A 22,797-nucleotide genomic window follows, 5' to 3' on the forward strand; every position below is an offset into this window, starting at 1 on the left:
GCAATCTTCTGTGAAAAGGGCTGGAAAGTGATAGGTCAGCTCCCATCTCTACCCTCCAAAGCAGACTGCCAACAAATCTCATTGCCTTGGCCGCCATCAGAATGTCCACACATCCCTTGTACCTTGGCTAGCAGCTAGAGGGCCAGATTTGGGTCTGAAGTCTCCGGTGGTTGCTCTTAATCTATGAGGTTACAATTTCCACTCATATACAAGATGCTGATTACAAGCCAATGCAGAAATGCAAATGGTAAGCAATTCAGTGGTTGAGGCCTGAGGCAGCCGCAGACACCATAATGCCAAATCATTCTATCAAGCAGGCACCAAACTCAACACAAATTTCCCTCTCCCCATCTTGGCAAGAAGAAGGGATGCAGCAGCCACAAAACTGTCAACTCCCAAGGATGAATTTATCAGCCTCACTAGTCTGGCCAGAGAACTTCCAGAAATAAGTCCAGATAATATGTCTAGAATTCCAGTCACTGAACTCAAACTTCACAGGTAGTTCGGGCCTTTATATCCCTGTAATTTCAGTGAATTCACTGGTTCGATATACCAGCTATCTATTCTGAACAATTAAATTCTAAAAAGTGATTCTGACTTTTGTTGATATCATTGGTTAAATAGTTATAAAATATTTTCTTCAACATAACAGCATACTGATACTGCTGTTTGTCATTTAACTTTGAACGTCTGCAAGACTGAGCCTTTACAACTAAATGAGAATCTTTCACAGCTGAAATCTGAAATATTGCTCCTTTCTACAAGGAATAATTGATCTAATTATATTGTTGTATGTGACACTTGAGGCAGATTCACTTCAAACCCATTCCATTTCCAGCATACCAATACTGAAGGAATTTCCATGTAATTCATAGATCCAGCTTTTTCATTTCCTACATCAATAACTCAAAGACACACATTGGCTAAGAGGTGTCTTACATTAAAATAGCTTTTTCTTCTTTGTCATATAGTATCGCCAAACATAAGTGCAAAGTGCAAGAGAGGCTCAAAGTGTCATGCGTGAAAATTCCCCGCTTCCCTGACACACATTACAGAAGCCTCGAATCTGCTGATTTGCTGATAGATGCTGATTTGCTGCCCTTTTGTATCAACTCCCTAGAATGCAGGACAAGCCCAAGAGGGAACAAATTTCTGCCTTCCTACAGAAGCAGTCAAATCTCATTAGACAACTGAGTTGGATTTTTTAATACTCTGATAAAACAAAGGCCCTGGGGCACTGTCTGTATATGCATGCAAGAGGAAGAAGTGTCTTTGCTGCTGGCCAGTGGGCTGCTAGGTGCTGATTATTCCAGACAGGCGTGAATGAACTACACTCCAATTCTTTCCAGAACCACTTACAGCAAATTCTGAAAAGAGCAAAGGTAATCATGGCCTAGTGTTACCCTTTTCCTCACTGCACTGCCTTTGCAAACAATCCTGTTCAGCCATCAGCTCTGCTGTCTGGTTTCTACCATAGAATGTGCTGCTGTTCTTTATGGGTAGGACCCCAAATTGCTAAAGATGGCAAAGATTTGGAATTATACCTCAAGTGTCAATTTTATCTCACTTTTCCTCCAAAGAGTTCAGGGTCCTTCCCATTTTATTCTCACAACAACCCTGTGAGGTAGGCTGAAACAGTACCAGTGGGACTGGTTCCGGGCCACCAAGCAAGCTTCGTGCCAAAATGGGAGATTTGAAGCTCAGCATCCCAGATCCTAATCTTACTGCTGCACCCACCAGCCCTCTGTATACACTACAAAATATCCCTGCAACTCTCTTGATCAGGTACTAATAATGAACCTAAACAGATCAAAAGGATTACAAGCCACTTAAAAAACCCTACAGAACACCATAGAAGACATGTGTCACTTGAAACCGCCTTGGTTGATTGCTACCAAGGCAGAAATCCTGTCCTCATAGTAACTTGAAGGTGAGGCAGCCACGACATAAGATTGTTGCCACTTTGACTGAGACTTTAAAAGGGTTTTTTTCTTCATCAAGGGAGAGGATAAAAGAAACATTACTCCAACTACAGAAGAAAAGCACTCAAAGCAGCCCTATCTTGGGCTAAGAGGCTACTAGTATTGTTACATTAGGAAGAGCTATATTCGTCTAACTCCAACAGGTTTAGCAGGGTTTAATTCTTGTTTAGGATTGTGCTGTAAATGTCTGATATTTGTTTGCCCATTTCACTAACTACAAACAATTAGATGAATGGCTAAATTACCTGAAATGCTGACATAACATTTCCCTATACATGTTGTATGTTCCCGACATGTTCCCTATACAACTGCTGTATAAGGGTGTTTTGGCATGGGGAGGAAGGGGCTTGCTTATTCTGGCTGCAGTCCCACTTCTCTGAGTGAGAATAAGCCAGAGGGACATTTTCGACTGAGGAAGAGTTAAAGTTGTTGCTCCTTCTCCAGTACCATGATCCCAATCGGCCCTTTCCTTGTGGCTGCTTTTATGGCCAAATTAAATGTGTCCCATTCCAGTCACAGGTACTTCCTTTACTTGTTCTACAGTCCAACCCAGAGTCCCTGGCGGTGGGACACAGCACCACTGTGGTGCCCATCACCTCCAAAAGAGGACTTCTCAGCAGTATGGGGAGGCAAAAAACAAAACAAGACTCCCCACTACCAAAAAGCCTTCCATTGGGATCTATGGACTTATGCCACCTTTCCAAGCATTGGGTGCTGGCATGCTGGCAGGTAAAGGCTGGGTGGATGCTGACTAACGTCAGCTCCAACCTCAGCCACACCTCCAGAATGCTCCCACTACACTGGGGAGGAACACTGCAATGGCCACCCCAAGCTGATTTGCTGTGGGGTAAGTACCCCAGGGAGAGCAAATGTGCCGGTGTGGCTCCGTGCCATCTCCATAGACAGATTGGCCCCCCGTTGAATTGGGCCAAACAAAACAAAATTCTGTTTTCCTTTTGAAAGGCTAGTTGAATTGCTTCGGGCAAAATAGTCCAAATTTCTGAAAAACTGGGGATACATTGCTTTATCATGAAAAATGTGTTAAGAAATCATTTTCCCAAATGTGGCAGGTGAGGGAAACAATGTTTAAAAAAGTTAAATTCCATTATCTTCTAGATGCACATTCTTTGAAACTGAAATGAACTTGGGAGAAAAAGCTGAAGGTTTCAGATATTTCCCATTAATATCTGCAAACAAAAATGAATTCGCCAATTTATATTCCTAATTCATAGGGAAGATGACTGAAGTGTACCATTGTCACATGGACATATAAAGCAGCTATATATACATGATAAAACATACAAGGAGCATAAAATATATGTATTTAAAGACACTAAATGCAAACCGGCTCTTGAAGTTAGGCCGAAATGAGCATGTCTTTTCCCTCCTGGTTTAAAAATGAAGAGTTAGAATTTAACAGGAAGTTTGCCATCCCTGAGCTCATCTCCTCCAGGAAAGAAGGAACACAGCAAACTGTAGGAGCCAGTCCCAACCCCTAAACCACCATTCTACCTATTTAAATTCTGTCATGTGTGAAGAGCGACAAGTGACTCTTCTGAATAACAATAAAGCAGGACGTCTTATATACCTATTGAGATACTTGATCTGTAGTGTGAAGGCCCAAGAAATTACACACTGGTGCCAGCATCTTGCTCTCTATATACTTCAGAAAGCTTCAGCAATGCTGCTATGCCCAGGCACAAAAGATAAATGATATATGCACTTTAAAAAGGCTGTGAAACAGGACAAGCAGCTTCTGCTTCAACCAGGCCCCCCACATGATCATGAAGGCTGTGTGGATCAGAGGGTTTTTTTCATGTCAACATACATGATTGCCATGGAAGTGAAACAGTGCCACAGAAAGTCCTGCATGAGTGATGATTTGTTGATAGTGGAGATTTTCACTTGCTACTCCAATGCAGTTTTTCCAGGCACAATCCTAGCACAAGGATAAAGGTGTAAGTGTGCAGAGGAGGACATTTTTGGCCCCTACCTCATGCAAACAGATGAACTACAGGTTAGATCCTGGAATGAATGGCTGTCACTTACAGCCTTAAAACGTGGCTTGTAGATTTGAACAAGGCTGTGCTTGGCTACAGACAGCTGCAGGTCCCTGAATGACAGGCCATGCTCAGGCAATCTCCAATGCAATGTCGCAAGGTCAAAATGAAACAGGAAGTCAAAATCTAGGCTATCCCACATGCCTCACATGCTGACCCCAATCTTCATTCTGGGACTCCCCATTTGTGGAAGTCAGGATAAAGTCCTTCAAGACTTATGGCTCACTTCTTGGGGATGAAAGAACTCAAGGGGGAGCCCTGAACATAGGTCAAGATGGCGTTCTGAAGAAAACTGGCTCGCTGAGCTTCCTCTTCCCTGATCCTGGAAATCTCTGCCTCTCGAACTCTCAGCTTCTCCAGCAGGCTTGTGATTTCACTGTCTTTGTCCAGCAGTGCCTCCCGGTGATTACTGGACAGCGCTGCATGAGAAGGAAGGAAGTGTTAACATACTCAAACTTTCCGGTTCACACAAGGAAAAATGCTCTTGAGACTAAGCAAGTTCTATGGAGCAGCAACAGGTAACATGGCTTGCAGAAAACCAAACTGATTTGCAGCGATTATACCATAGTCTAAAGCTAAAATGACATAGTGGAAAAGTCAGGATTTGGTCCCAACTGAGACAGATCGCTCATGTCCCCGCAAGATGCTGCTGGCCCCTCCTACAGAACAGACAGTCAGTCATGCGGCTCCTTGTGGAAGTCCTACACGAGGTAACAAGCAGAAGAAGTCCTATTGTCTTCTTAGCACTGTAGGCTGGATGTGACATTTGTCTGCATATGGTGAACTGCAGAGTTTCCCACCATTCCCATTCGAGCACCACACATGCCCATATCCTGAATCAAACATCCTCCCCCCACCCCACCATACACCAACACTTCTGTTTTTCTTTTCTTAAAGTGCTCATCTTAGTTTGGGACACACACAGCCACAGGGGGTCCCCACCAAGCAGTCCCCTCATTTCTTCCTGGGTTGAGACTAGCATTCAGTCATCTCTCCCTCCTTTGGTCTCAGCCTGGTTGGGGGACCAAAATTGGAGGCAAAAGGTCCAAAAACCCAAAGTCCAACTTTGAAGTAGGATAAGTTCTTCCCTTTTCAGTTACTGAGTTCAATTCAAGTACTGATTATTCCCATAAAGCCCTTAATGGTCTTTGAGCCACATAGCTACGGAACTGCCTCTCCTGCTACGTTCCACCATGACTGCTGTGCTCATCAGATCAAAGCCTTATGAAGGCACTATTTGGCAAACAAGTAAGACTAACAGCCACCAGTACAGATGCTTTCCCCATATTGTGGAATGGCCTGCCCAAAGAGTTTAGGATAGCCCCGCCGCACACGCACCTCTATCATTCCACAAACTGTAAAACAGAATTGTCCAGAAGGGCACTTCTGTAAAAGGAATAAGGCTACGGTGTAACATAATGGAGGGTGCTTTTATGGAGAATAGGAACTTAGTCTATTCCACTGTATTATCTTACTGACACTGCATTTTTTTTACTTTAGTAACTCCAATTTTTGCATTATGACACATCTGATACTTTTTTTGGCATTATTTCTAATTTTTAAAATCCTTATCTTATTGCATTATTTGTCGGATGTTTCAAGGCAACTGACTGCACTGTCTTACACTACCTTGTATTTCAATGGGGAAGGTGGGCTATAAAGCAAACAAATGACAGCACTTGGAAAAGTGAGCATCAGAAAACAACAGGCTCCAAGGTCCTGCTTGATTGTATCCCTCTTGAAAGCAGAAGCATATCGTTCCTAACCAAGTACCTTTCAGTTGCCGCTCCAGGGCTGCAATTTTCTCTCGCAGCCCTTCCTGTGCTGTCCTCTCAGCTTCCAGGCGTCCAATCTGCTCTTGCAGCTCCACTCGCACCTTGTTAACCTCGGCTACCTTTTCCTGTTCCTTGCCGCTCAGTTCCTGCCACCCAAGTACACGGGGCAAAGCAATCAGAGAAGCCTACAGTCTGAACATGAGAAGCTCCACGGCAAGGACACAACAACTGCCACAGATACTACCCAATGAATACACAAAGGTGGAGGTACAGAGAACTCAGTAATCAATCAGATAGAAACTGCACCTAAATGTGAGAGCCAAAAGACTTCATATTACAAAAACAATAGCAATGAACTGAAAACAACATTTGTTAGAACTCAAAACACAAGGAAGTGTTGTCGGCACTAACTATGCCTAATAAGCTAACATCCAAATAGGCTGTGAAACAAAAAAGAGAGGGAGATTTGTTATAGTGGTGGGTTGATTTGTAAGGCAAGACCATGTTTATTTTTTCTGTAGAAATGGATACACTTCATTGAGCAGGCACTCTACCTTGTGCTTACGCTCCAACCCTGTGAAGGTTTATCAAGCAAGCTGCTTTTTACCAGCTTGGGAGGTGTCTTAGATGCTGTTTTTTTTTTAGAGGCAGTATAGCACTATTAAAAATTGGTTGTGTTTGGTTTTTGTTATGTTTATGAGTTCTCACAACATTATCCAATTGCATTCAATTCAAATTGTGAGTGTTTTTGATGCTTAGGTATGCTTTGATTATATTACTGTTGCTTTAAGCAGGGTAAGAGTTGTAATAGGAGAGAACGACCCCCTCTCTTTTTTGTTTAGCAGACTGTTTGGATGTTAGCTCATTAGGCACAGTTAATCCCAATAACACTTATTTGTGTTTTGAGTTATAATAAATGTTCTTTTCAATTCATTACTATTGTTTTTGTATATATGCACTCTTTTGACTTTTAACATTTATGTTCAGTTTCTACCTGTTTGATGACATGAATATTACCCAGTCACCAAGGAAGGAATCCTAATTTTCCTAATTGGTGTTGCACTTCCTTCAGCTTTTACTGGTATATGCTATGTACAGTCCAATGAAATATAAGCACGGTAAACAGTTATAATGGGAAATTGATGAACAGAAACTATTTGTGTAGCCATAACACGGATACGTGGTAAAGTCCACGTGCATATTGGCATTACGGAGCTGATATGTAATTAGATGTGTACTCTATGTCACAAAATCTGGAACCCTGTACCAACCACTGTTGTTATGATGTGGGGGTTAGAGTGTAGGACTCAAACTGGGGATAACCAGATTAAAATCTTTGCTTAAATCAGTTACCATTTGTCAGTTTAATCTACGTTTCAGGGATGCTCTGAGGATAAAAGGGGTGAGAGGGAGAACTACAGACATTGCCTGGAAATTTTTGGAGGAAGGTTAAAAATGTTAAAGATATATATCAAATAAATGAACATGCCCCAATTAAAAGTGTTTCAAAAGTTGCTGGCTCTTATGACTGTATAGAGAATTTGAGGCACAGTCCAGGATACCAGTCAGAGAGGCTGCCTTTCTTGTCCTGGGATTTTAATTTATCTACACTGATCTTGCAAAAACCCCTCTCAACCCCAAAAGCTTATTTTTAGAATAGTACGATTAGCAGAAATTGTACGCATTTGAAAAGTGTCATCCATGTTGGCTTTATTGGCTTTAGAATGTGCACATTGTCCCCACACACACACACTTTCAAACATGATCTCCACTCACCTGTTGAAGGTCTTCTAGCCGCCTCTTGAGTCCTTCTACCTGCATGCTCAGCTGGCTCTCCCTTCCAAGTACCTCAGCCACAGCTTGTTTCTGCTGCAGGCAGTAATTCTGTGCCTCATCGCGGGACTGGGCCATCAGACGCAGCTTGTCCTCCAGGTGCTCCAATCGCTGTTGCTGTGAACAGCACAGAGGAAAAACACAGCCCAAACCCACAAAGTTTGAACCTCTCTCAAACTAACATGAGCATCATGGACGTTTGTGATAGGAAGGTGAAGAAAGTTGCCTTTCTGGACTTGCTTACATTACATTTCATGACATTTTGTTTCTCCTGCATCACAGCATATTTCCTGACCTCGAGCCACCATGAAGGTTTCAAGATTGTCTAAGTATTTGAATTTAGAAATGAGACCTAAAAGCTGTATTTTCAGAACACAGTAAACAGAACTGCATTTAAATACTAAGTATGGATATCGTTGCCATATAAATGTAGATGGTAGGAAGTAATGCAAGTTAATTTTCCTATACGAACCTGAATTTCTATGCTAGGAGCAAGATGGCTTGACCATATTAGACCCATACTGAAACGAGGGAACTGGCTACCAATTTAAGCATAAGCATAAGCATAAGCATTTTATTGTCATTGTGCACGCACAACGAAATTTACAGCAGCATTCCTCGATGCACACAATTTCAGACTCATACATCATCATCCTCCACCCATCCCTACACAGCCCCAAATACATCAATATGAAGCAGCGGAGTTTAGCATAGCCACAGCTCTAGAGTAGAAGCTGTCTCTAAACCTCTTTGTCCTAGTTCTGAGGGCCCTGTATCGTCTGCCAGATGGTAGCAGTTTAAAAAGAGAGTGTGCTGGATGAGACGGGTCCCTCAGAATATTTTGGGCTTTATTTAGGCTTCGGGCATTATAGATTTCTTCCAAGGAGGGGAGAGGGCAGCCGATAATCCTTTGTGCAGTGGTGATCACCCTTTGGAGCGCCTTCCTATTCGCCACTGTGCAACTGGAGAACCATACACAGATGCAGTAGGTTAGGACACTCTCTATAGCACAGCGGTAAAAGGACACCAGGAGTTTTCCATCCAGTTGCTGCTTCCTTAAAAGTCTCAGATAGTACAGTCTTTGCTGGGCTTTCTTAACCAACGCGGCAGTCTGTACTCCCCAGGTCAAATCCTCTTTAATCATAACGCCCAGAAATTTAAAACTAGCCACCCGCTCCACTTGATCTCCATTTATAGTCAAGGGATGAATTTCTGAGGTATTCCTTCTATAGTCCACTATGAGCTCCTTTGTCTTGTTAGTGTTAAGAACCAGGTTATTTTCCCTGCACCATGAGAGCAGTCGGTCCACTTCATTCCGATAGGCAGACTCATCCCCTCCAGAGATGAGCCCCACCACCGTTGTGTCATCAGCAAATTTGATAATGGTGTTACTATGATAGACAGGAGTACAATCATATGTATAAAGGGTGAACAGTAAAGGACTCAACACACAGCCCTGTGGCGTTCCCATATTTAGAGTAAGAACTGAGGAAACCCGATTTCCCAGTCTAACCCTCTGGGAACGTCCAGACAAGAAGTCCCTAATCCACAAACAGATTGAATTTGCTACAGACTTCAGTTTAAAGAGATGATTACTGCCTTTAAAGCACTTAACAAAGTGAGGTCCACAAAATTCATGAATGCCTCTTCCACTGTGGACCTGTGCATCCTCTTAGATCTGCCCCTAAATTACTGCAAATTGCCTGTCTTTGTGGCTGGCACCAAGGGCCTCTGTTAAGAAACAGGTGATATCAGTAGCTGCACTATCAGTCCATTTCCAAGGCTGTGTGCTAAAACCTCTTCCCTATTCACTCTTAGAAGAGCCTGTATGTTTGTTTCAGAGGAAATTTGGTAAAAATTCTTCAGTTGACATCAATTTTCATGACTGATGGTGTACTTATTAAACTACTCAGGATTACTGTATTAAAAGAAAGAGTTTATTTAGAGATTTATATCTGGTTTTTTAAGTCTCATTGGTGTTTACTTTAATTCCTGATGATAGCTGCCTTCAGCCTTAATGGTGGGATTTGAGGATTTAAAAAAATGAATAAATCTCCCTGGAATATTGAGATATCAAAGTGAAATTTGGCACAGACATACAAGTCACAGTTCTGTGTTTCAGGTTCAACTACCAGTTCAATCTGCACATCCAATTTCAAAAGGAGGAGAACAGGACAAAGTCTGCCTTGAAGATGGAAATCTAGAAAGCGCTTGTGTGCGTTTTGAACATTCCATGTTCAAATTGGAGCTCGATCTCTCAAAGGGGTTTAGCAACATTGTTATGCAATATTTCCCTTGAGCACTGAGATATAATTCTGAAATCTGGAGCATATCTTTATGACATAATTGTCTACTTGAAGGTTGAACCACAGCTCAACCTGCATATCTACAGTTGAAAAAGCCAGGAAAGTATAAAATGCACATTAATGCAATATCGCCCTTGAATGCCAAGAAATTTGGGAATGATGGCATAATTTTCCATTTTAACTTCAAACTACAGCTCGACTCTCAGGCCCACTTTTATGGAAGTGAAAGGGGGAGGACAGACAAAATACACTGCAACAGGATATCTGAAAAAAGGCCTTGCAAACAACAAGCTACACCAATCTATAGGAATGTTGCTATACTCCAAGGGCAGGACTACAGAATACAGAAAACACAGTGGAAGTCTCATGTTCTTTTATGTTGCACAATCTTCAGTCTTGCATTTTTAATGGATCTGCCATTTTAAATGTGGAGGAGGGTAGAGAAAAGTAAAATGTCAGCTCCATGTTGGAGTGACCCATTCTTTTCCCCATAACATGTAGTATGTCTAACCACACATCCCGTTGTCATTACATTTTGTGTTTTCTTGTCCCCACTCCGAATCATCACTTGCTAATAGTCTGGACAGGGAGATCCAGTTTGGTGCAGGGGTTACACGTTCAAATTAGGACAGGGGAGAGCTGATTTGAAATCCTTGCTCTGCCATGAAGCTTGCAGCATGATCAGTGGGGTCTGTCACTCTCTTTTAGCCCACAGGGTTGTTGTGAGAATGGAATGCAGGACAGGAGAACTAACTACATCATCATGGGTGCAGAAGGATTGATAGAAGAGTAGAAGGGTGTGATAGAAATGTACTACATGCCATGTAGTCAGGAAGCCATGTTGTAAGCTAGGGAGGGACAGGAGGGAATGCAGTGTATTTCTGGTGGGACCTCACCATTTCTTACAGGACATGCAATTCAGTCCAAGGTAACCAGTCTCTTTGAGCTTCCCAGCCACACTCACCTCTTCCAACCTGGTTTGGCTTTTGGCTTTGATGAGCTCCTCCTCAACCTGGCCCCGTTCCATGACTGCAGCAGCCTTCACTTGGCTCAATTCCTGGTGAAAACACAAGAAGATCATCTCATGGCAACTTCAGGCCTTAGAAAGGGAGCTTGCCAGAAAAGGAACTTCTTACCCAACAGACTGCATTTAAATGCAGCATTTTAAAGAATATCAAAGCAAAAGAGAATGGGAAGTTAATGACTTGTTCAGTCGTGGCAGGAAACAGTTCACATCTCGTAAGCTAAGGCAGGACAGTTTGTTGCCAGCCGGAAAAAAAATAAGCCATGACATTTTAAAGTCCAAGCGCATGACAGTTCATCCCATGTGGAATGTTACTCTTCAGGCCTTGGTGCCATCCATAACTGTGGAAGGAGCAGAGGCATAGCTCCAAAGGGAAAGGGGGGTGACGGACTGGGCGCATGCCCCTGTAGGGGTGTGGTGAGGGCATTCCTGGGCGTGGCAGGGGCGTGGAGCGCACCGGGCACTTTCCCCCCATGCTACGCATCTGGGAAGGAGCCAACAGGTAACCCTGGCAAGCTCTCCTGCTATTTGCTTCTGCTGAGTCTACAGAATATGTAGGATAATTTGCTTATATTGGCACACCTATGATTATGACTAAATAAGATGGGGAGTTAAGTAGCCAGCTGTAGAAGCCCCAGACATCTCACATAGTGGATGCTTAAAAGGATTCTGAACAAGACATAATCACACCTTTCTCTTCCACTCACCTCCTCCAGCCCTATGCGGATAGTTTCCAGCCTCTGGATTCGCTCCTGCAGAGAACGCTCAGTTGTCTCCAGGTGACGCATCATTTGATCTACCTGCATTTCGAACAGCTCAGCTCAGGAGAGTACCCAGCATCACCCACACACACAATCTTCTATAAACTGCCTCTCTCATCAGCAAATGGGAGTGACCTTAGCTCAAGCCAAAGATGAACGCAGGTCTACTTAGATCTTCGGGCAGAGAAAGGAGGGGAAAAAGAAAGAAAGGCCCAAGATTTAGCAGAGCAATACCAGTGGACCAGAGTTGATCTTCTGATGCAAGAGAAGGGTCTGGATTTGAAGGATGGTCCAGCAGTTGCCTCAGGAAACAGAGACTAATTAGGAAATTCCTCACAGGGGAGCACAATCTTCCCCCTGGTACCCTGTTTCCCCGAATATAAGACATCCCCGGAAAATAAGACGTAGTAGAGGTTTTGCTGAAGTGCGAAATATAAGGCATCCCCCAAAAGTAAGACGTAGCAAAGTTTTTGTTTGGAAGCATGCCTGACAAATAGAATACAGAAATATACGACATCCCCTGAAAATAAGACATAGCGCATCTTTGGGAGCAAAAATTAATATAAGACACTGTCTTATATTCGGGGAAACACGGTAGTAGGCAGCAGTGGGTACAACTATGAAAGTATAAATGCAGCAGGAAAATGGGGGCCATAATAGGGGAAATCATCAAAGATACCTTCCCTTCAAGCACCTTGCTGTCCCAAGGAGCTTCCTTGGGACAACCACTTCCTTCCCTTCAGAACAGAGAAAAAAGGCTGCAGCAAAGAAGGCAGAGGAAACACAGTCATCACAAATACAAGATTATGGAGGGACGGATCATCAAAATAGACTGAGACAGCTCTGCTTCTACCAGTTTATGCACATGAAAATGGAACTGAACTGGAGCTTCCAAGTATGGTCCTTTCTTCTCCTGAGCTGCTTACAAGACAAGACAACCTTTAATGGCCCAGGGCCCCTGAGCTGTTTGAGACCCAACTAGTCCTCTCCTTACCTCCCTCAGTCGAAGGGACTCTGCATCCTCAAGGCCCTGCTTGAACCGCCTCTTCTCCATCTCCAAGCGCTCTGGGGATAAACAGAGAAGACCACTTATATGGCTCCAGCTGTGTGTTCTTTCCTTAGGCGATCCAGGCTCTGGCTTGCCTCTATTCATGTTCCAAAATCATGCTCACCTTCAGCCTGCGCAGCCCGCAATTTCAGCTCTGCTGTTGTGTGGGTCAGGGTCTCCTTCACATGAAAAAGCTGCTCCTGCTGCCCTTTGTATTTTCTTTCCAGTTCATCCACCTAGGTGGAAGAACCTCCCATGAAATGGAAGCCAGCCCAACATCTAAACAGGACAGTGAGCTGCACGGACATGGCATGGCACAAGTTTTCTGGGACCAGGCCTGGGGTCGTGGGAAGCCCCCAGAGGAAGTCGCACAGAAAAGCACGATGGGAGGATGCTCAAGGCTACTTTCATACCTCATTCCTGAGCAGGAGGTTTTTGTCATTGGCAGATGAAAGGTCACGTTGAAGCCTTGCTTCTCGATCTGCAGAATCCTACCAACCAAGCCAGTAGAAGAAATTCACTCATCGGTTTCCTTTCTGTATCTCCCCCAACCTTTCTCCACATCTTAAGTGTTGGTCATGCATCACCTTCCATGTCACCGCTCAACCAGCTCCTTTCCCAACCAAAAGCTTCCATTCCTGGACCTTCATACGTTGCCACAGATCTGCTCACTGGCAACATCACCCCCAGATGACCGCAAGCCATTCATTTACAAAATGTACATCTCACCTTTCTTCCCAATCAGGACCACCACACCTACCTTCTTGAGCTGCTGCAGCTCCTTGGCCTGGCTCTCCACCAGTCTTGCCTGCTCCTCTTGTGTTGTACTCAGCAACTCACCCAGACTATGGATCTTCTGCTCCGACATGGCCAGGGCTGCCTCAGTCATCTGGAGCCTGCAAAGCACCAAGTGTTGTGTGAGTCACTCTGACCAATCTAAACTTTGCTATCAAAAACCCTGAGCCTGCAGCTGCATCACCATTCTATAATCTGGGTGCATTTCAAGGTCACTTACAGCAGGTGCTTGACCTTTTCAGGAAGCATGCTCCACATCAAATCTCAAGTGTGCAACAGTACACATACAGCCTCCAGTGCCTTGGTGTGGTTTTGTCTATGGCCTACTAAGCTGAGCAGACAGCAATGCAACACAGGAGCAGCAAGCAGGCAGGAACACAGATCTGATTCCACACCAAAGCAAAACCCACAAATGCATCCCATTCAGGAGTGCTCTGCCACCTCTGCTGTCTGTTGCACCCTGAACGCAAGTTGTCCAAGCATCTTGTTTGCATGAGCAGAATGGTAAGCAAGAGCAAACCTCTCCCTTCTCTTCTAAAGTTAGGTTACATTGTTGCAATCTCACAACTGTATATTCCAGCTCACACTGTGTTCCAGAGTGTCTGCACAAACATGCCATTTCCATTCTGCCTACAAGTTTTTTCCCCTGCTCACTCCCCTGCCCCTCCAATGCGTGCTCAGTCTGTCTCACAGAGATTTGTTCCTCCTTACTTTGCTTTAAGTGAGTTCAGCATAGAATGCCGTTCAGTCAGAGCTTCCTGCAGCTGCCCGACTCGTGTTGTTGATACCCTGCATGGAGAACAGAGGCAATATGCAGAGATGGGACCACCCATAAAGTATGTCTCACATCAAGAGCAGGACAGGGAGAAGAATATCACACACACCTGTTGAAGCGGGTTATCTCCTCTCTCTGTCTGTCAATGGTGTCCATCAGATCCAGGAACTGAGAAGCACAGGCATGAAATGAACACCGAGAGTTTGAAAGGTGAGCCACCAGTAGTCAGATCTATTCCAGCAGTGCACTAGGACAATCTCCACATGGGTGAGAAATAATTTTCCAAGTCACAGCAGGAAAGTTCCTCCCAGAACTCCAGTAAAATGTGGAGAATACCTTTGTTTACTAAGGTATTAAGTTTTTCTCTTGCCCTTCTTCCAGCAAAGGTCACATGGCTCTCTTGCACATTTTAACTTCACAACAACCCTTTGAAGAAGACTAGGTAACGGCAGAATGGCTGGCCCAAGGTCACTGTGCCTTGTGGCTGAGCAGAGATTTCAACTTGGGTCTCCATGGTCCAAATCTCAGGCACCTTCCACTACAATGCATTGATCTGTTCCTTGGTGAAATGCACAGGCTTATCTAGGGAAAATGTAGCCCGGTGCAAAATCTGTCGTGCCCCCCACCCCACCCCCACATATGGGCAGTCACCCTCTCCCACCATGACCAAACAACTTTTTTTGCACCAGGTCTTGAAGTCAGTGTACGGACCCAGGGGGAAGGAGGAGGGGTGTGGGGGTGATTTTCCGCCCTTACGTGACTAAATGGCCGCAGCCCGGGGACATTTGACCCCATATGTCCCCCTGGAACTGAAATGTTTTATCAGTCAAAAAGACAAGAATGAACTCCAAGACGCTGCAAATCAAGTGGTAAGCTCCGAAAGCATCTTGTTGTGTATGGGAAAACACAGGAGTCTTTCAGTTAAATAAGCTGGGGGGAGGAAAGTTTAAGGAACTAACTAGCTCAGTCCAGAACAAAGTGGTCTCTTTCTCAGTAAGCAGTTCAGCCTTTCTCCAGTTGCTAGCTAGTTTAAAGGAGATATAAACAGAACCTGCTCCCCACCCGCAAATCCTATATGTCAGGATGGCTTCCTCTGACAGCTCATGAAAGATCACAAAGATCGCAAGGGATGCAACATTCACTCAAGCACTATGGTAAATAAATCCTACTAGCAGGAACACCTCAGTGATGCAAGCTATTTCTTGGTGCCATTTCTAGAAGAAGACAGGGCAGCTCCACCACTCTGCAGTGCTTTTCTTGCTACATCCTCAACAACTTTTGCCAGGCTGAGTACAGTCACAATAACTAACCTGTTTAGCTTTCTCTTCCTTCAAGCACAGCACCTCTTTACTGAGCACACGTGTCATGTTATGATTCTTGCAGAGGATGTTCTGACGCTCTTGATTGTGTTCCATAGCTTGATCTTGGTTGTAAAGAAGCAAAAAGTGAAATCCTTTCCGATAAGTTTCCTAAACTTCATGAGTCTGCAGTTTACCCAGACAGTTTACCCACCCATGGGAAACTTAACAGTTAACATTAGCATGGTCTCCAGGCACCAAAAAGAAAGAAAACTTTTGGACAAGATCCTAGTTTTGTATTCTATTTTATCTCAAGATTGATTGGATGGTGACCTTTTGCCCACACCCTTACTAATGACCTCAGATGAAGATAAGTGAATATGAGACAGCCTGGAATCCAGAACTCTTAACATTCAGGGGGTCGCTCACCCACAGCCTTCAGGATGTCACTGGGTACATTGTTCCCTGCCAACTCAAGTTGTCGGAGAACCCGGTTGGTATGCAGGCAATTCAGGAGGGCACGTCCCCCGAGAAGCCCAATGGTATTCCAACGTAGATCTAGACAAGAAACAAAGTACCATACGTGGCAATCAGTCATACATTTGATTGCACTTTTCTCAACTTCTGGACACAGGAAATGGAAATCGATCCTTTTCGGAGAAGTTAAATGTAAGTACATTTCATGGAAGTTCTTCATTTTAGAGATGAGGCAGCACACTAAAGCAATCCTATGTACACTTATCTGCGATCACCTCCACTGAGTCAAGAAGCGTTCAATTAGTTTGCCCCTGAACTTGTTTCCAAGTGGTTTTATGTGACTATTATAGTGCAACTGCTTTATGCTTGACTACATTGCAAGCTGCATTGAAGACCTTTGGCTGGAAATGTCGCCGATAAACATTCTAAATAAAATAAACAACTTGAGCCAATAAAGTTGGCCACAGGCTTGGTGTGTAGTTGCATATTTCTGTGCTTCACTTGCACTTACTTGGTGCAACTGACTAAGTTGAATCCTTCAGAATCACTTCAATACAGTGGAACCTCGGTTTTCGCCGGTAATCCGTCCGGCAACACTCGGCAAAAACTGAAACCGGTGAAAACCGAAGCTACACTGTTTGCGCATGCACTACGCAAACAGAGTAGCAAATTTACACAAAAAGCGTCAATTTACGCAAATGGCGTAGCCGAAAACCGAGGCGCCCGGCAAAAACCGAGGCAAAAAAACGGCCAGGGGCAACCAGCAAAAACTGAAACAGACGAAAACCGAAGGCTACGATTACCAAGGTTCCACTGTATTACCTGCAAAGAGACTGTGACTGCCCCATCACCTTGCTCAGTCCTTTACTGCTGCTCTGTGGCACTTGGTGGGTACAGATCATGAACTGTGGAATCGACTCAAGTCCTTACCAAGTTCCTGTAGACTGGAATTGTTTTTCAGAGCCATGGCGAGCTCGCCTGCCCCCTGGTGGTTGATCTGATTATTGCGCAGATCCAGGCATTGTAGAATACCATTTGCTCCAAGCCCTTCACAGAACAAGGCAAAACTTTCCTCCCAGATACCCAAGTTGTTCCATTCTAAAGTGAGGCTGTGGGAAGGAATCAAAATCAAAGACAAATTCAGACAGCGACTTCAGGACTCAAAACATAGCCAGGCCACAGCAGTAATCAAGGAGGGCCTGAGTCACCCCTCTGCCATGCCTGGATCTACAGATAAGGGTCCATTCTCTCCAGTTACCAACTACATTAAAATAGATTATCAGAGGGAGACAAGGAAGCAACCAGGGATCCTGCCTGGATCCAGCCCCAGCTGAGAATCCCCCTTACTCTGGCTTCTAACTCCCAAACCATCAGAGAGAGGACAGAAAGCAACAAGGAACCTCTCCATCTTTCATGGACTCAGCTTGCCTGAGAAACTGCCCCATCGTAAACTTTGTATTGAACTTTAATTACCACTCTTATTACATTTTGATTCATGAGCCAATTTGCATCAGAAAAGCAGAAGCAGCAGCTCATGCGATAGGTTGTTTGTAGGATTCCAGCTCCTGCCACTGAGGGAAGATGTGGTGACCGTCAATGGTGACAGAGGCAACAGAGTGTGGCACCAACAGGACCACGCAGACACACAGGTACTGAATAGACAAAAGAACCTGCGCTGGCTACTTTTGTCATCACCAGCACCATTCCCCTCAGCAGCTCCATCCCTGGCAAGCTGAACTCAAGGCCTCAGTGGCTCCCCCAACACTTTGTTATACCCTCCAATTCAGACATAACTTTCACTTTAACGGCACAAGCCAAAATTTCCCAGCAAGCCACCAGGTGAGGAGCTGCTGTTGCAAAGTAGGATAAAAACACCAGGAATAAATAATCAAGAACAGAACCCTGACTTTCCCTGTTCAGTGCACAAAACATTAAGATTCCTTCTCATCTTAGCAAACAGCAACAAATAATACCATTCCCATTTAGTGGCACTCTGACTCTCCCCATCACCCCCAGGGTCCAAAAAAGAGTCTCAGCTCTTCTGCCCATTTCCCAATCTTCTCACCTCCTGATAGACTTGTTTTGTCTGAGCAGTTTGCCCAGGGCTTCAGCTCCCACAGCTCGCAGGTTATTGCCCTGAAAGAGACAGAGCCTAGTCAGTCACCCACTGCTTGGCTGCTTAAACAGGAATATCACCTACGCAGGAAGTTTCTTCTGTTGGCAGTCCAAGGAGAGGACTGGCAGTGGCCAAAGACCAAGGTTTGGCCTTAGAAAGGGCCAGGCCCAAATGCTTGGGGCAGAACAGACTCACCTTCAGGTCCAAGGATTTCACAACTGTGTTTGTGCAAAGTCCACAAAGTAGTAACTTAGCTCCTGAAAAGAAAAAAGGGTACATTCATTCCAACTCTGGCCTCTCATTCCCCACCCACTGATAATAGGCACCAGTTTGTAATGGCAGCATAGAGATGACCACAAGCATTTCCTGTCCTTAAGGGAGTGACTGGCTACCAATCACCCTGACAGCAGAGAAGCCTGAGCTCCACATAGCTCATTTATAGGCCACTGAAGTCAATGGGCTTAGAAGGCTATCACTGTGCTCAGGATTGCAGCGGGTGGGTGTTGCCACTGCCCCACATCCCCTCAAGGCAATGATAGGCCTACTACTACTACTAGACATCATACTCACAGTCCCTGAGGTTAGAAACTCATGCTGAAAGCTGGTTCTTGCACCCAGTGCTAAATTTCTCGCTCACATAGTGCAGCTGCAGAACTGCAGAGTCTGTTCAGCTCTGCTAGACAGCACACGTTTTGAGCAGTGGGAGGGTTTTTCAGGGTTCCCATCTAATCTTCTCTGGGGCTTAGTACAATTGATAGGATGAAGTTAACAGGATTTAAAATGCCACTCACACATCCATCATCATTCTGAATATTCATCAGGCCCTTTCCCTTTGTTGTCATTCCCATCTGCAAGAATGCTCAGCCATTTCTCCTGAGTCTTATATTGCACCTCATCATACTTCATTTTATTCTTTTCCGCAGCACAAGAAAGTATTCTTATAATCAGGCTTTACCCTTACAACATTCTGTTTCTGATATCAGAGCAAGAAATCAATTTTTCTTGATCTATGAACTGACCATCTTTTATCTATTCTTGCAGTCCTTACCCCAAATACCTGCAGAACACCAAAGAGAATGAATTATGATCTGGGGAGTTGAGCTTCATATCTCTTTTCAGTCACAAACAAACTCTGTCAACTTCCCATCTGCAATATGAGGATAGCAATTATGGCCTAGCCCGCAGGGGTGTTGTAAGGATTACTGCAACAATATATGCATAGTGCTTGAACACTAAAAGCTCTATATTAGGATAAAGGTTCTTCTTCTTCTCCCTCAGTTGTACAACACAGTGTGGTACAGAGTCAGATATGGAAGACCCAGGTTCAAATTCCCTCTTTGCCATGGAAGCTTGTTGGGTGACCTTGGACTAGTCACACAGGCTCAGACTAAACTACTTCACAGGGTTGTTGTGATAACATGGAGATGAGAACGACGTAAGCTGCTTTTGGTCCCCATAGGGAGAAAGATGAAATATAAGTGAAATAAATAAAATAAATAAGATTTATCAATATGACTGCTTCATGAATCCTTTTCATATCTTACAATGCAGAATTGTGCCTGGTGCAGAGCCTCATTTTTAGGGAATGTTAGGAAATCACTTTTTATCCATTATACCTTTATTCTTAATACGCTCTCTGGTGAATTGTCCAATTTAGTGAAAATATGCACGTTTACAGGTATGGGGAAATCCACTCAGGCAACCTCTTTACTTATCATAAGCATGATGACCAAGTGACGTTAAACTGAGAAAGAAGACCAGGGGATAAATGGTCACAGATTTTGGCTCCTCGCTTCTTCAGGACAGAACAAAAACCAAGGACCACTTTGCAGACAAGAGCCCCACCTTCCTCACTCAGCATGCAGTCGCTCAGCACAATCTCGGTGAACTGCAGTTCATCCTGCAACAGCTTGCCCAGAGCCCCACACGTGTCCACAGAAAGGCTCTGGGTGGCAAAATCCAAGTGGCTTCTCCCTGTTGTCTCCTGTAATCGCTGCAAGACGCTCTCCTGTGGCTCAACACCGCTCTCCTTGCACAGCCTAATGAAGGACCTTCGGAAGTCATCCATCTCTGCAGCAGGCATCAGGTCATTCATGACACCAGGCACATGAGGGGTTAAGGTAGTTCTTGCCAGGAAAAGGCAGCAGGGGGGAGCCTGCTAGACAGCAATCGTTAAAGGTTATCACCCTGGAATACAGCGTAAAGTACTCTCTCTCTCCAGCAGCAAATAAGGGCTCCAGAAACAACCGTTCCTCCAACTTCACCCCTGCACAAACACCAAAGCGACAGTTAGACCCATTTCCAAACAGCCACCGAGTATTGCTAGAAATACAGCCTCACCCTTCAACTGCCAACTCCAGCCTATGTAACTAAGGAAAAACGGTGTATGATGGGAGTTGTAGTTGTACTTTTCCACTCCCAAACACTATTACCAGGAAATTAAGGGATACTGGGAGTTGTAGTCCAGAGCACATTTGGCATTTCTTAAGACATTCCTTTTTCACCGTTGTACATGTGACACACACCCATATTATTTAAAAAATGTTGTACGAAAACAGAAGTCTTTCAGATTAATAGGGACAGAGAATGAACTAAAACTATGGTTATGTCTCTCCAGCAAGAAACTAATCAGGGTGTGTGTATGTGTGTTTGTGTGTTTGTGTGTGGGGGTGATCTGCTCTCAATTTACAGTTGACTTGTAGGGTTATAGAGCTTTCAAGGCCAAAGATGCTGGGAGGTAGTTTGCCACTGCCTGGTTTCCACAACCCTGGTATTCCTTGGAGGTCTCCCATCCAAGTACTAGCTAGGGTCAGGGCTGAGTATGTGTGACTGGCTCAAGTTCACTCAGAAAGCTGGCAGGGGTTGGGATTTCTAAGACCAGCACCTTAACCACTACTATGCTATGCTGGCTTCCTAATCTAGTTTTAGGTCAACATTTATCTGTTTTCTTTCTAAAATGAGCACAAGAAAGTGATTTAAGATTTGCCAGATCCAAAGTGTTAAAGCCGTGATATGCCATGCATACATTTGATTTCTGTTTTTATGAAATCATGATATCCTAAGGGGTGCAGCCATGCTCTGGCAGAATAACATGTCAGCCCTTTAAAACTTCTAATGAATATTGCTAGTTCGGGGTACTATCTGGTTATTCTGTAACACTGTAAGATGCTGAAATCTGAGTTTTACAATGCAAACCAGAGCTGTTGGGCAGAGATGGCACCACTCTGGCACGCCCTGCCTGCTCTGAAGAAGCCCACACCCGGTCCGGGTGGCAGAGGAAACTTCCAAGTTTGGTGGTGTGAAGCACCCAGCCACCTGGATAAATTGCCCTTCTGTCAGGGCATCTACCTCTTCCACTAGCAGAATGGGTTCGCCAGTTCCAGAGGGTTGCGCCAGTTCCAGAGGGGGATTTGCCCCCCCCACCCCCCGGATTGGGCTGCCCAGCTCTGTAAAATATGTATGTGTGTGTGCAACCATTATAATGCTATGGCTTCTGAGGAACTAAATCAATATGGTATCAACATTCAAACAAGACACTTAAGGCTTTCTGTATGCCACAAATCCAGTCTACCTCCTATCAGTTAGTTCAGCCTAACAATTCATTTTCAGGGTGAGTTCATGCAAGAATGTTCATCATTCAGTGATTGCAAGATGTGTGAAACAGCCATTACTAATCTCATACCACCAGTTTTTATCTCATACCATGAAACACCATTCTCTTCAGTGGAGGTGGGTCATGGTTTCATATGCAAATCAAAGGGTGACAAGTCATCAATTGAAGAGACAAAGTGAAGCACACCCATACAAGGTGATCCCTAAACTAAAATGGCACCTCAGATGAATGGCACCCCAAGACAACGAGTTTAACACCTTAATGGTGGGGGAAAAGTTCAACTGAGTTCAGTATGACTAATTCCAAGGTACAAGTGCCTAGCTTTAGGCCCGCAGCTATAATTCTATGTACACTTACACTGGAGTAAGCAGCATTAACGTTAATAAGGGTTATTTTGGAGTAAAGAAACACAGGCCTGGGCAGTTAGGCATATTTGCTTAGAAACAGGTCCCAGTAATATAATATACAAATGGGGAAAAGTGCTTTCATATTATGATGACTAAAGACTGATGAAAAGCATAGTAAGCAGCCAAACGCTACTAACATTTCCGTTGACATGAATAGGGCTGCTGCAGAAGTGTAGTAAACTCTTTAAGAAGGTTAAGGTCCCTTTACTCTGTTGTTATTTAGCTCCGAGCACGCCAGTTTGCTCCTCTTACTTCGCTTTGCATCACTGTAATTCTCTGTAATCTTTCAGTTCTCCGAGCATGGACCAGGGGATGATGGAACTGTAGTCCATAACATCTGGAGGGCAGCACACCTAGCCAGACCAGCCTCCCCGCCTTCGGTTATTAACTGAGCCAGAACACTCGAGAAAACTTACACAGGGACGTAAAGCAGCTCCCAGAATGCCAGGAGAAAAAGCCAGCCTCCTCCTCGACCGGAAACTGAAGAAGTTGGTGGGAGGGAAAATAAGGGAGGGACTACAACTCCC

General features: G+C 44.4%; 1 protein-coding gene across 4 annotated transcripts; it reads right to left on the reverse strand.

Moving 5' to 3' along the window:
* Positions 1–931: 931 nt before the first annotated feature.
* On the reverse strand, positions 932–22,763 carry LRRC45 (leucine rich repeat containing 45). Of its 4 annotated transcripts, none has more exons than XM_048492126.1 (18): positions 22,687–22,763; positions 20,096–20,516; positions 18,446–18,507; positions 18,200–18,270; positions 17,065–17,243; positions 16,087–16,215; positions 15,670–15,782; positions 14,469–14,527; positions 14,296–14,373; positions 13,550–13,685; positions 13,203–13,280; positions 12,914–13,025; positions 12,736–12,806; positions 11,688–11,780; positions 10,921–11,013; positions 7,594–7,767; positions 5,816–5,963; positions 932–4,461 (listed from the first exon to the last, which is right to left on the reverse strand). In XM_048492126.1, the coding sequence occupies exons 2-18, from the start codon at positions 20,343–20,345 to the stop codon at positions 4,265–4,267; spliced, it is 2,043 nt and encodes a 680-aa protein (XP_048348083.1). In that variant the 5' UTR covers positions 20,346–20,516; positions 22,687–22,763; the 3' UTR covers positions 932–4,264. The 4 variants fall into 4 exon arrangements, with proteins under 4 accessions (XP_048348083.1, XP_048348082.1, XP_048348084.1 ...); XM_048492125.1 differs by lacking the exon at positions 22,687–22,763 and adding an exon at positions 22,523–22,660; XM_048492127.1 differs by lacking the exon at positions 22,687–22,763 and adding an exon at positions 22,408–22,481.
* Positions 22,764–22,797: the final 34 nt, after the last annotated feature.

This window comes from Sphaerodactylus townsendi, linkage group LG03 (genome assembly GCF_021028975.2).
Source record: "Sphaerodactylus townsendi isolate TG3544 linkage group LG03, MPM_Stown_v2.3, whole genome shotgun sequence".
NCBI classification, from domain to species: domain Eukaryota; kingdom Metazoa; phylum Chordata; class Lepidosauria; order Squamata; family Sphaerodactylidae; genus Sphaerodactylus; species Sphaerodactylus townsendi.

Bases quoted from the DNA above. Each gene is read 5' to 3' on its own strand.
- LRRC45 (XM_048492126.1), bottom strand. From the start codon at position 20,345: ATGAATGACCTGATGCCTGCTGCAGAGATGGATGACTTCCGAAGGTCC. The intron at 14,528-15,669 runs GTTAGTTATTGT...TGTGCTTCTCAG, and splicing joins AGGAAGAGAAAGCTAAACAG to TTCCTGGATCTGATGGACAC. The intron at 14,374-14,468 runs GTGTGTGTGATA...TTCTCCATGCAG, and splicing joins GAGATAACCCGCTTCAACAG to GGTATCAACAACACGAGTCG.